The following is a 13,504-nucleotide window of genomic DNA, read 5'->3' as shown; positions in this document are numbered from 1 at the left end:
ATTTTCATCATCCCTTTCAACTTTTCTCTCCATAAAAATTCCAAATTCTCAAATGACACTTCCAGTAAAAAATATGGGTTTTCCAATGGTTTTACTAAAACTAGCAGAATGGTTTCTGTACAAACTTTTAGCAAATTCATTTTACAAAGCAGCAATGAAAGTTCAAAATTCCGGATTTTTTTTCAAGAATTCATCTTTTAGATCATCTCATCAAACTCCTCTTTACCCCAATATCTCCAAATGTAACAATCTACATTCAAGAAAATCAGAAACATTTGCATGCGATGTTCAGTATACATTACTTAGATCTGAATCTTTTTTCCCTTATTTCATGTTAATTGCCTTTGAAGGTGGCAGTATATTAAGAGCTCTGTTTTTACTTCTGTCAAGTCCCCTGTTATTGGTTCTTGATTTCGAAGCTAAATTGAGAGTTATGGTGTTTATAACTTTCTGTGGGATGAAAATTAAGGATGTTGAATGTGTTGGTAGAGCTGTTTTACCTAAGTTTTTTCTTGAAAATTTGAATGTACATGTTTATCAAGTGATGAAGTCAGCAGGGACAAGAATGGTATTTACTAGTGTGCCTAGAGTTATGGTGGAAGGTTTTTTGAAAGAGTATTTGAGTGTTGATTGTGTTAAAGGGACTGAATTACATAGTGTTGGGAATTATTTTAGTGGATTTTTGTCATCTTCTGGGATATTAATTAAGCATAGAGCATTGAAGGAACTTCTTGGTGAAAAGAAACCAGATATTGGTATTGGAAATTCAACTCTTCATGATCATCTATTTCTCTCCCTCTGCAAGGTATGCTATTAGTGCTCCCTCTCTTCTTTTTTTAGTTTTTAATTCGGTGTTTGGTACTCGTTTTGAGGTATGAGTAAGACTGTTCTAGTTTGAGGGGTGAAACCTCCCTACCATTTGCTGATTTCATACACATGACTACTTATCGTTCCATCACAATTTCTATCTCGTTCCTTCCTTCTTACATGTATGTGTGACTTTCTTTTCTTTTTTTAATCTTTTTAAAAAAGGACATATTTTATATGCTTTTAAAATTCTCGTTTTATTCTTAATAATATGATATCATAATCATAGAAATATAATGATATGAATAGATTATAAGTTTTAAGGGTATATTTATATACATAGGCAGAATTAAAATTTGAATTTGAAGTTTGTGTATTCTAACATGCTATTGAAATCATAGAAATATAATAATATGAATAGATTATGTTTTATGGGTATATTTGATATGCATAGGTAGAACTAAAATTTGAACTTGAAGTTTACATGTTCTAACGTGCTATTGAATTCATGGATTGTTTTGGTTACTTAATTCACAAATAAAAATTTATTCAAGTTTAATGAAATTTCTATGATAACTACATTAGTTCTAAATTAATAATATGTACATATTCATAGGACTCACTTTATGAGTTTTTAAAATTCTAATTTTCTTAAAGTGTTAATTTGTACATATTCAATAGACTTTTAAGATAAATTCTAAATTTATTAGTAGTTGATACTCTCCCTTCATCTCTGTAGAAATGTACAAATGTCCCTATTCTTTTAATTATGTGCCCCAGTCAACCTCCGACAATACTGGATGAGACAGAGAAAGTATGGATGATCCAATCCACTTCACATTTCATATGTCCAGTCATTCAATAATTAATTACAGTTGTAGTCCTTTGCCATGTATTTAAGAAAATTTATGTTAATGAAAAAGACCTTCAACTAAATCTGGTCCCATTTTATTATTCAGATGTTTATTTAGTACTGTTGTAGTGACTTGACACTTTCAAGGCATATGATTGTCGGCATTTAGTTATTTGAGTATTTAGTATGCAAAAATAAAATAAAAAATGAAGTTAAATTCATCAACATTTTGTTACACAACTTTGTAAACATCAAAACTTAATCATTCATTTGACATGGCAAGTCCTTGTTATTATTACTCCCTTCTTTCTATTTTATGTGTGAATATTCAGTCGAATCCAATAGCTTTTGCTCCAACAATGTATTAGCGTTAACAAGTTTATGAAATTTTCAAACATTATCACTTAAAGTTATCATTCTAAATACAGAACATAAAGTTGAAATCATTTTATTCTGCTTTCGCTTCTGATATGAAGAAGACAATAATGTATATATTTTTACTAATATGCAATTTAATTTGAACAGGAAGCTTATGTGGTGAACAAAGAAGATGAAAAGGCCAATACTACTACAAGTTCTTCAATATTGCCAAGGGAGGAATACCCAAAGCCATTAGTTTTTCATGATGGAAGGCTAGCATTTCTACCTACACCTCTTGCAACATTAGCCATGTTTATGTGGCTACCAATTGGAATTCTACTAGCCATTTTTAGAATCTTAATTGGCATATGTTTGCCTTACAAAATAGCTGTTTTCTTGGGCAAATTAAGTGGTATAAGGCTTAGAGTAAAAGGTACTGATCCTCCAAGATCAAAAAATGGCAAAGGAGTTTTATATGTTTGCACTCATAGGACACTTTTGGATCCTGTTTTCCTTAGCACATCTTTGGGTAAACCTTTAACAGCAGTCACCTATAGCTTAAGCAAAATGTCTGAAATTCTTGCTCCTATAAAAACTGTGAGATTGACAAGATCAAGAAGTAAAGATGGACAGGCCATGCAAAGATTGCTTAGTGAAGGTAAGTGACGAATTCTATGTGAAAGTATTTTGGCTGAACATTTTTTTAAAAAGTGATAACTAATTCCTATTTCTATTTTTTCTTATAGGTGACTTAGTGGTATGTCCAGAAGGGACCACATGTAGGGAGCCATATCTATTAAGGTTCAGTTCATTATTTGCAGAATTAGCCGATGAGATTGTACCAGTGGCTATGAACACAAATGTTAGCATGTTTTATGGGACTACTGCTAGTGGGCTTAAATGTTTGGACCCAATCTTCTTCTTGATGAATCCAAGGCCTTGTTACACTGTTGAAATTTTAGGCAAATTACCAAAAGAATTGACTTGTGCTGGTGGAAAATCAAGCCATGAAGTAGCTAATTACATACAAAGACAATTAGGTGCTGCATTGGGTTTTGAGTGTACTAATCTTACAAGAAAGGACAAATATTTAATGCTTGCTGGTAATGAAGGGGTAGTTGAAGATCAAAATTCAAGAATAAATAACCCTAATTAATTTAATTATGGAGTATATAGGATTAGCTTTTTTGTTTGTTTGTTATTTTCACTTTATTTAGTAGGACATATATAAATGTGAGTATATGTTTATTACGCAATTAGTGGCATGTACGTATATTTTTTCCTCTTTGTATTCACTTATTTAATTGATGGAGTAATAATATTCCTTTTTATTTTTGAACATTTATGTGTGACCTTAATAAAACGATATTTAGAAATGGATAGTTCGGAGAGAGTATATTATATTTTCTTCGATCGAAAATAAATGTCATTTACAATATTATCATATCATTAGAAAATTACCCCATTTTATAACATTATGTATGGAAGTTATTTAACTAGCTATCGTAACTTTCTCTCTTTATATCTCCAAAAAGAATTTCCCTCAAACTTTTTAAAACGTTTATGGGGGAGTAAGAGTATATTTGGAACGAAAGACAACTGACTTTTGATTCCACAGTTATTTGGCTCAAATTAATTTGACTTAAAAGTCATTTATTTGAAGGTCCAGACTCCAGAGTATTTATTGGCGCTGCAGTGTATGAGTGGATTTATATCAATATCATCGAAAATAAAATTATTGAATTAGAATTTATTGTATTAAAGTTTTGATTTTTTTCATATCGAATCAAACTTTAAAAGTTGATATTTGTAGCTATGTTCAGTTTTTGGTTATCGAATTAATGAAATCAAACATTAGAAGAATCGAATATCTAATGCTGCCCATTTCAATAAGATTGTAATGTTAGATGTTTATTTGTCAGGTATGAATAAAAATAATAAATTTTATTATGATTCTAAGCCTAAGTATATTCTCTAAGCACATTAAACCACTAATTGATCTAAACCAAAATAAACTCATCAAGAACCCAAGTTTTAAGACTTTGAATATTTATTTATTTTTAAGTTTGTGGGTATAAATTATTTACCATATATATTGACAATTTTAACAAGTGATTTGGATGTTATGATTTTATGTGACGTCTAATTTTATTATAAGTCTTTACAAAACTAGTTTACTGGATTTTCTTTTTACTTTTTCTAGCAAATATAAATAGAGTATTCTGGCTATACATGATTATACACATAAGATATATGGATTATACATATATTATGCATTCACATATTGTGTTAATTAGTTTAAGCAGTTTGATAGAAAACTATTTAGGTCAATTCCTCAATTCATGATATTGGGATTTTAGAGTGAAGATCTTGACTTTTCTAAAAACTAACGTGTTAAATATTAGACAAATTATGAACATAATCTTGTCAAAAGTATCTTTTCATTCAATATGTAATTATCTATATTCTGTTGAAATTTAGGTAGATGAAGACTACTGATATATAATTAAAGATTTTCACATGTAGGAAATTAAGTGTACGTATCTTTATCGTTACTGGCTGCATGTGCTGAATAATTAATTTCAGATAAAACATATACTCGACGTAATTTTAAAAATAAATTTTAAAAATTATGTGTATACAAATTTTATTTCTATCTTTATGCAATTTCACATTTCGTATTATCAATTAGCACGAAGCTCTAACGTCAACATTAAGTACAACAAGTCATCCAGCCAAAATTTGAATCAAATACACCCAAAATAGAACAGACGATGAATAATAATATATTACAAATATGAATCAAATATTATTTGAAAATCCTACACTCTCGCTCCAGCCGGGGGGAATCAAAAAGTTTCGTTAACAAAAATCGAATTGAAAAATAAATACACGAAAAATTTAAGAAATACACTTTATATAAATAGTATAACTTTCTCTCAAGCGAGTTTGAGATGAACTTCCCGCAGACGCCGGTGCCCTGCCCATGCCTAGAGGTGCGAGCACACATAATTACGGGAATGTTATACTTTTTTTACTCTTATTATTAAGTACTAATTATTTTTAAGGGAAACTTACATAAATCCAACTAGTTTAAGAGCTAATTACTTAGATACACCATAGTTTGCAATATGCATCTTATCAGATTTTGGCGTGTTCAAATACATGTATCTCGGGATACATAGGGATCAAAATTAGGTGTTATTTATTCAAAATATATTGTATCCAAGAGAATTCGCATGTATCTGGGTTACACAACAAATCCCTCTTGCCTCGCCGCTTTCCCATCGCGCTCGCCACTCTCTTATGTATCTATTATTCTAGATATATACGAATTACACCAGATACATACAGATACATGTATTTAGTATGTATCTAGTGTTATTCGCATGTATCTGAGATACATAACAAATCTTGCTCGTCTCTCTCCTTATTTTAGTGTATCTGGTAGCAAATATACATGTATATACGTAATTTTTCCTACTTTCAAAACTTATGATGTTTAGCATTTTATACTCATTTATGAATAGAGTTGTGGTATGAGATGGTAATGGAATTTGTGATGCTGTCCGTCCCAATCTTTATATGCACAAGAACTACTATCTGTGGGCTCTGGCCATCCACCAGATCATGGGCTTGCTCTTCTTTTGTTGGGCTTTGCTTTACGGTAGGTAAAAGGCAGGAAGTGCACAAATATCCGCTTTTGTTGTCGCCATCTATTTATTTTTTTAAAAATTTAAGCACTAAATTTAATTCAAATAAACTCAAATTTGAAATATAAGTTCCATGTATAATAAAAAACAAATTTCAATCATCAATTTGTCAATATAAAAACTAATTTAATTTTCAATTTTTTCATATATGTTTACGTTGTCATACATGATTGAAACACATATTAAAATTGATTAAAGTTTTAGTCACGTGTCTGAATACTGAAGCGAAAAAAGTATATTTTTTTCGCCTGAAAGTTGTCTAATATTTGAGTACTCGTGCAAAAAAAATAAAAAATGAAAGGAGTATTACTTAAATAGGGCGATCAAAATACAAACATCTCATGAAATTCTTACGGAGGTTAATTTATAAAGTTCGGTCTAAGAAGTTATACCTTCTCACAGTTTTGAAGCAAAATACCATTGCAAAAGGACCTCCAAACCAAGAGTTTGAGGAGAGGGAGAAAGGGAGGGCGTGAAAGTAAAGAAAATGAATAACAACAACAACCCAGTGAAATCCCACAACGTGAGATCTGGGAAGGATAAAGTGTACGCAGAGTAAAGAAAATGAATACTTAATCTAATTCAATCCGAAAAGTTAACTTAAGAAATGACCCGTTTTCAAAGACTACGTAAAGAGACCAATTTATCCTTTCCACAATTGATATGTTGAGTTGGAGTCGAAGTGCAAAACATTAACATAGACGGTGTTTTTATTAGGAACTTCTAACAAATGACAATAGTTAAAGAAAATTCATTAGATAAAGAGCAGATTTGGATCTTTTCTCTAGAAAAGTATGAGCAAAATCACGTTTAATGAGGAACTAGGAAGTACAGGATATACGCAAATCTTGCCCCACCTTTGCAAACTTTGGAACAAAATTCCTATCGAGAAAAGTTGTTTGCCTTGCTGATATAGCGTTACAACTACTACTGACATTGTAATTTGAACAAGTCCTATCGACAAATTTTCTCTAGTGAAACTTAAATATACTCTAAATAAGCTCAAATTTGAAGCACAAATCATTTAAGTTCTGCTTTCTTTCTCCCTTTTGCTTTTGTTAACCCCTTTACAGTTCTTTTACTTTGATTTTATCAGGGCGCAATATGCAAAGGAAGATTGCAACTCTCATTCAGAATCTGTCAGTGGAAACTTCTTTCTTTTCACCACAATTCCCAAGTTAGATTCTGTTGTCTAAACCAGCCTAAAAATATTAGTGCATTTAAAATTATTATTTTTTACGTATATATACAACAGAGATGTTGAATCCATTTGACATCTTCATATATTCACTTCATCATATTTTTGAACTCTCTGAACGAAAATTCTGACTCCACCTTTCTCCTCTCAACTTGTAGGATTTAGCAAAACAAAAAGCAATGTGTATCATGTTCTTTTATCCACATAACTATTTAGTTCTATATGCTTAATTTTACAAAACTTATAAGAAACCTTAGTTTCTAGCAAGCAAAGTAGCAACACTACAAATCCAGCAACATATTCCTCACTTTCTTCATTTACAGCAACGTGTCATTTCAGCAAATTGATTTGAAAAAAAACAACAACTTGTTACCAATTTGATATCACTGATCACACCATTTCTGTTCAACTCAATCTTGTATATCCAGGACATTATGTTGTACTCCACAATTGCCAACAAAAAAAAATAGGCTTCAGAGGATGTTACGATAGTCTGCTAGCAGTATCACGAGATAAATTAAAATGTGGTTGTAATAATTCAAGAAGATATTTGGAGAGACAGCTGCTGAAGTAGTAGGCGTAATAGGCCCAGCGCCAAATACTGTTGAACCACTTGAATTTGTCGTATTCAAAATGGATGCACTTGTGCTGCAATTCACAAGATTAATCAGAAAGTGTATTACACGAAACAATGTTAATTTTTAAAAAAATTACAAACTGTATTCACCTTGTTGATGGATATTGACATGAGCCACTACCTGTATACAGCAGATTTAAGGAGAAAATTAGGATTAATAACATGTAACAGAGTGAATTTTTCGATTGGGTAACAGGACTAACAGGAATTTTTAGCTTACTAGGATCAGTGTTTGTAGTAACAGCAGCACCAGCAAAATTGCAACTACTAGGAATTGGATTTTTCTGATAGTAACTATTGAATGCAAAGGAAGCGTGAGCGCGGAGTGTATTAGGGTTGTAGCAAGTGCCACCAGTCTGAATGGCAGAGCAATCAGCACCACCATATCCACAAGCATAGTCTAAAGCGACCTGCAGTGTCGTTAATGAGGCTGCTTGGCTAGCGACGCACCAGCTGCCTGAGCCTGATGAATATGTAGGGGAATTGGTAATGGATGGTGTCATTACCGGATTGGCAGGGGCGTTAGAGGTCGAATCAGGATCCGAGATTGTTGGATTCAGTACTGGAGTAGTTGTAGTGGGAGAAGTAGTGAGAGGAGTTCCAGTTGGAACTGTTGTTATTGGAGTTGTTATGTCCTTTCGGCTGCTGGAAATGGACTTGGAATTGTGTGTATGTGTAGTAGCATTTGAACCTGCAAATTTACAAAAAAAACAATAATTGTACTATTAAAATAGATAGGTCGGTATACAAAGTATCCCACGTTAGCAAGGTGGTGAGCGTGAATTTGATTAGATAATTGTACTATTGACAAGTAATATTCCTTACCTGTATTGAAAGCAACATCCAATTTAACTTTTACCAATTGGAATGAAATTTCGGTTCATGTAATTATGACTACTTTCTACCCTTTATGCTTTTGCTTGATCAAAACCCAGAAATATTATTGGAATATGTAATTCTTAAACAAAATCGAATCCCTAAGAAGCAGTTTACCTCCTAATGTGAAAATTGTCGTCCCAAAGAATTTGATTTGACAATGGAAAAAAGGGACCCCTATAGACATTCAAAATATGAAGGAACAGACATTAAATCTCTGGTGTTTGAATGAAATAAAGCTCGTTGGGGACATAATGAGCAAAGGAAAAAGATGGATGGGAGAGTCAAAAAGATGAAATGAATGATCATTGTCCTTTTCAAAAGGGGAAAGTTTAATACTCCTATTTTAGATGATAAATTCAAACAGGTAATTTACATTGAAACTTCGCAAAATTCTTCTATGGATTCAAGAATTATGGCTAAAACAGAAAAAAATTAGACATGAATGTTCTTTTATGATACTTAAACCAAAGAAATATTAAATTAAAATCCCCAAAAAAGTATTTAAGAAAATAGCATCATAGAGTTACAAAACAAACTTATGCAGCCATTATTATAAGAAGATAAAGATTGTTACCTGAAAAGATAAGAAGACAATAAAGTTGGATGAATATATAAAAACTCCTGCAAATCCTCATACTCATTGTCACAAATATTTCTAACTTGTTTTGTCGTTTTCTGTTGCTATTTCAAAATTTGCTCTTACAGTGGTCTGAAACAAACGAACCATGATAATGTTATTGAAGGCACATGATGTTTTTGTGTGTTATGTGTGTATATATTATACCAATTTTGAGTAGTACTATAACTACAATCTCTTTTTTCTTTTGCAGAGGTTGGGATGGTGAGAGAGAAAGAGAAGTAGAAAGAAAAAGAGAGAGATTGAGATTTTAGGTGAGAGTGTTGAGTAAAGGGAAGTTGAGACATAACACAAGAGGGAGCAAGAAGAAAAGGTTATACAAAAAAGGGGGGAAGTGGAAGTGGAAGGAGTAGAAGAAAAGGTTATACAAAAAAGGGGGGAAGTGGAAGTGGAAGTGGAAGGAGTAGAAGAAAAGAAAGTTGAAAGAAGAGGGAATTGTTTGGAATTTTTAAGTGTGGGGGGATTGAAGTAGTGATGAAGGTAATGATGATGATGATATGTTCAAATTTTAACTTTTTTTGGTTTGTTGTTTGGTGATTTGGATTTTGGAATTTTATCCTATTTCAATGGGACTAAAAATTTCTAGTGTAGCCAATGATCAATTAGCCAGACATGGTGGAAGGCCAACAAAAGTGATGATGCTTCTATTGCTCTCACCTATTACTGTGCCATGTGCTCTTGTGCAGTTTGTGGTTGGTTTCCTTTCAAGATCTTTGTTACACTTCCAAATCTGCCCTTTCTCACCGTAATTCGCACGAGGCATGAGAAATAATATGTCACCTCATCAGGATTGACATTCATCGTATTTGTTATTAATAATAAAATGTCTACTCTATCTAGTGATATAAATTCAGCAAAAAATAATAATAATCTTTCAAATGAAATCATAAAAAAAAAAAAAGAGGAGTAATTATAGTTGCATCTTGGATGCTAAGATCCAACATTTATAGTGGCGAATTTAGTATTTTTAAATCATAATTGTTAAACTATTTTTAATACATCAAATATAGCATCTAGTGCTTGAACTTGAGATCGTCATATTGTTAGTGAATTGTTGGGGAATTCACACAAATCAAGCAAATGAAAAAATTTCAATGAAAAAGTGCTTTCTTAACTTATCTAAACATGAAAGTTGTTGTTTCTCATTAGATATTATTTTCCTATATATTCTATTCATGAATTATCTATCCGAAAGGGCTTCTCTTATTCATTTTACAACTGACTAATTAAAACGTGACTATATGAAGTGAACTCTCTCTTTTATAGTATATTTTGAACCCTTTGTACCTCATCATTGATAACTAGGAAGAAGGGGCGAACACAACAATTACATGATTAAAAATAAGAGGCGGACACATCAGCTATACAACAAATCACAATCATCATATTACATCTATTGCCTAGTATTTCTTGGTTAGGTTGTTGTAATGATCATTGAAACACCAACTACATGGTATGGGTACATATGCAACATAATCATCTAATCTTTCTATTTCTTCACCTCCTTTAGCCAAGGTGTCTTGTCAATTGTTATGTTTTTTTCCCTTAAAGATAAAGACTTAGGAAGAAATAATAATATCTGTATTTTAAATCACATGGTTTCAAATAGTCATGTCCCAAAAGCAATTACACAACTGGTACAAAGTTGGTCATATGTTACTTTTTTTTTCCTCTCAGAGTTATTGTAGGTAGGGTACTTAAATTTTCAGTATTAAACCCCATTGGTTCTTGCTTTCACACGCAATATATAGGCCCACTTTTCCTAAGGATGCTAGCCGTCTATCCATAAAATACATAAAGTTTTTGTCATAGTTTTATTTATCTACAATGCAAATTTGTTGCAATGAACCCCCAATATTTGTGTTTGACAATTCTAATTAAAAAGAAGATATTTTAAGTTCAACCCTTTTTTAATTTTAGGTATCAAAACAATTAGGCTCTTTATTTTGGAGAAAAGGTTACGCTTGTCTTTTTACTATTTGAAACATAGCAACTTTGATTTTCGTTAATATTGTTCCTATCGCTAGAAAGTAGTTTTATTTTTGCCCTTGACCTCTAAGGAAGGATAAATTTTGACCTTTTTTCTTGATGAATTTGGACACATGAGTTCATGCTAAAACTTTGCTAATGCAAAGACAAAAATGATACGATTAGCTAACGACAAGGGTATGAAATGGACAAAATTAAGCAATTTCAAATAATTTTAAGGGCAAATTTGAACCTTCCTACTTCTTGGTAGTTGAGAATTGAGTGGCAATAGTAAATTCTTGATAGATAAAGAATTGAATAATAACTCTAGTAAAATTTGTAGAAATAACTTCAAAATTTAGAGGTACCCTTTCTTCCCTTTTTCTTTAACGAGGGGTCTTCCAGCACAAATGAAAATTAAAAAGAAATCTTTTGTAGCATATCTTGTAGAATTTGAAGGACTAAATAGGTACTTTTGCATTAATTGCGGCTTTGTTTATGGCTTTAATGTTATTCGTAGGAAGTGTATTGTAAATTAGTGATAACTGCAAGGCGGCAGCTGCTCCCACAGTAAATTAAACTATTTTAAAGTTGATAACAAGGATCTCTCATAATCCTAGTCTATGGAGGTACTTTTGACCAATTGATTCCAAAGTTCATAGGGGTCATTTATAAAAATATATATATAATTCTCTGTCTCAATTCACGTGACAATCATTTTCTTACATTGATTTTAAAAAAAAGACACAATTGTATATACTTATAAGGGTGATTGAGTTAATACAGCAAGTGACATGATATTTCTTGTGCAATTTGCGAGTTATTACACAAAAATGAATTTACATTATTTACACCTAAAAAATAGCGATTGTCGATTTCTCTCAAATTCCAAAAAAGATGATGTAATTTAAACTTTAGACTTCTTACTTATTTTATAATTTATACCCATATAAATTTTTATCACTTATTTTAAATTATAAATATCATATTTATTCAAATATTATCTCATAAATTGAGATAGACTAAAGTATATTTTTGGGCTCCTTTTATGATGTGCAAGTAAAAGTGAATTTTTGTGTTGTTTCTTTTAGGATTGATTATTTTAATTTGAGGTAAGCATTTGATGTAGACCACAAATCAGTATAGTGTTTAGTGAGTAATGGTATAATAATTAATAATGATAATTGTGCCGTTTCTACCACTTTCACCTCTCTTTTTTCACAACACAATTGAAAATCGTCAGGCAAATATTTCGAGGTTTGGGCCAAAAGAATAAAGGTTAATTTATCATGAAGACTTTTATGCTTCTTAAAGGTCAATGCAAATGTGAAAATTTGAGGCCACTCTTTGACATTATGGCTCAAAGAGATTCCTTCTACTAAGAAGATGTACTCTCACTGTCCTAAAATAAATGTTATAGTACCAAAAATTACGTTAATTAAAAAATTAATAAATATAATATCTAGTTTACTAAATTATTTTTATTTAATAAATCTCTTAAAAATTGAACATTTGTTAAGAAGATGAAATATAAAAGTAAAGTTGAAAAAAAATATAATCTCTTCATTTCATATTAAGTGAATTTTTAAGGGATTTTTTATTTATCAAAATAATTGAATTATTCAAAAATCAAGATAGATGTTTGAAACTTTTTTCATATTTGCCCTTTCATTTATTGAAGTTTTATATTTTCTAGGAGATAAATAACACTACTTGCAAAGTTATATTTATGATTTTGCAAAGGGCAATAGTGGAAAGTGTAATTCAAATAATGTCCTTAAATATTTTTTTTAATATGTGTGCATTGCCTCACAAATTCACTTAATATAAAATGAAGAAAGTATTAACTTTTGTCTTAAATTCCTAAGATACGTATGCAACTTTTATATTTGCTAAAATAACACTTATTTTAAGACGCATGAAAATCATATTCTAGGACGATCCGCAATCACAAGGATAGAAGAAAATATTAGTACATGATTCTTTTACGGATTCTTGAGAAAAATTTATATTTATTTATTCTATCTGCTCGTTAAATAATGTTACTAAAAGCCATCCTAGATTAGTATAGAATGAGTGTTCTGATCTTTGTAAAGTTGTAATTATTTGTTATTTGATACAAAATTATATTTGTATCCTAAATAAATTATCATCTTAATCAAATAGGAAAAAGGTTCATAAGTGATGTTTATATAAAGGGTGCAATGAAAAAGTGTCGGAGAAAATCTTGAGAAAACACTTTGTTAGAAGTGTGTGACTGTAATTCAAATTCGTGAGAAAATATTATTGACAAAAAAATATTTTTCGTGCTTCTTTTATTTTGAGTTTGAATTTGTTGAGAATATAATTAAATAATAAAATATGTGTTCTCTCTAACGGATTAAGTTTTTAGATGAGATGGTCACACACTTCAATAAACAATGAGATTCGATCTCACCGGCACCCATATCAA

The 13,504-nt window shown here is 30.9% G+C and overlaps 2 protein-coding genes across 2 annotated transcripts; one reads left to right on the top strand and one right to left on the bottom strand.

Annotated features, from left to right (window-relative positions):
- LOC129893371 (glycerol-3-phosphate acyltransferase 1) lies at positions 1-3,362 on the top strand. Its single transcript, XM_055968887.1, has 3 exons — positions 1-805; positions 2,186-2,678; positions 2,767-3,362. The coding sequence occupies exons 1-3, from the start codon at positions 53-55 to the stop codon at positions 3,174-3,176; spliced, it is 1,656 nt and encodes a 551-aa protein (XP_055824862.1). The 5' UTR covers positions 1-52; the 3' UTR covers positions 3,177-3,362.
- A 3,753-nt stretch (positions 3,363-7,115) lies between these two features.
- On the bottom strand, positions 7,116-9,708 carry LOC129893295 (carbohydrate-binding X8 domain-containing protein). The gene is made up of 4 exons (XM_055968804.1): positions 9,022-9,708; positions 7,789-8,259; positions 7,659-7,689; positions 7,116-7,579 (listed from the first exon to the last, which is right to left on the bottom strand). The coding sequence occupies exons 1-4, from the start codon at positions 9,086-9,088 to the stop codon at positions 7,405-7,407; spliced, it is 744 nt and encodes a 247-aa protein (XP_055824779.1). The 5' UTR covers positions 9,089-9,708; the 3' UTR covers positions 7,116-7,404.
- Positions 9,709-13,504: the final 3,796 nt, after the last annotated feature.

The sequence above is a fragment of the Solanum dulcamara genome, chromosome 6 (genome assembly GCF_947179165.1).
Source record: "Solanum dulcamara chromosome 6, daSolDulc1.2, whole genome shotgun sequence".
NCBI lineage: Eukaryota > Viridiplantae > Streptophyta > Magnoliopsida > Solanales > Solanaceae > Solanum > Solanum dulcamara.
The sequence above is the reverse complement of the archived record's forward strand: the minus strand, read 5'-3'. Positions and strand labels throughout refer to the sequence as shown.

Bases quoted from the DNA above. Each gene is read 5' to 3' on its own strand.
- LOC129893371 (XM_055968887.1), top strand. From the start codon at position 53: ATGACACTTCCAGTAAAAAATATGGGTTTTCCAATGGTTTTACTAAAA. The intron at 806-2,185 runs GTATGCTATTAG...TAATTTGAACAG, and splicing joins TATTTCTCTCCCTCTGCAAG to GAAGCTTATGTGGTGAACAA. The intron at 2,679-2,766 runs GTAAGTGACGAA...TTTTTCTTATAG, and splicing joins GCAAAGATTGCTTAGTGAAG to GTGACTTAGTGGTATGTCCA.
- LOC129893295 (XM_055968804.1), bottom strand. From the start codon at position 9,088: ATGAGTATGAGGATTTGCAGGAGTTTTTATATATTCATCCAACTTTAT. The intron at 8,260-9,021 runs GTAACAATCTTT...GTAAATTTGCAG, and splicing joins TTGTCTTCTTATCTTTTCAG to GTTCAAATGCTACTACACAT. The intron at 7,580-7,658 runs GTGAATACAGTT...TGTGAATTGCAG, and splicing joins TGTCAATATCCATCAACAAG to CACAAGTGCATCCATTTTGA.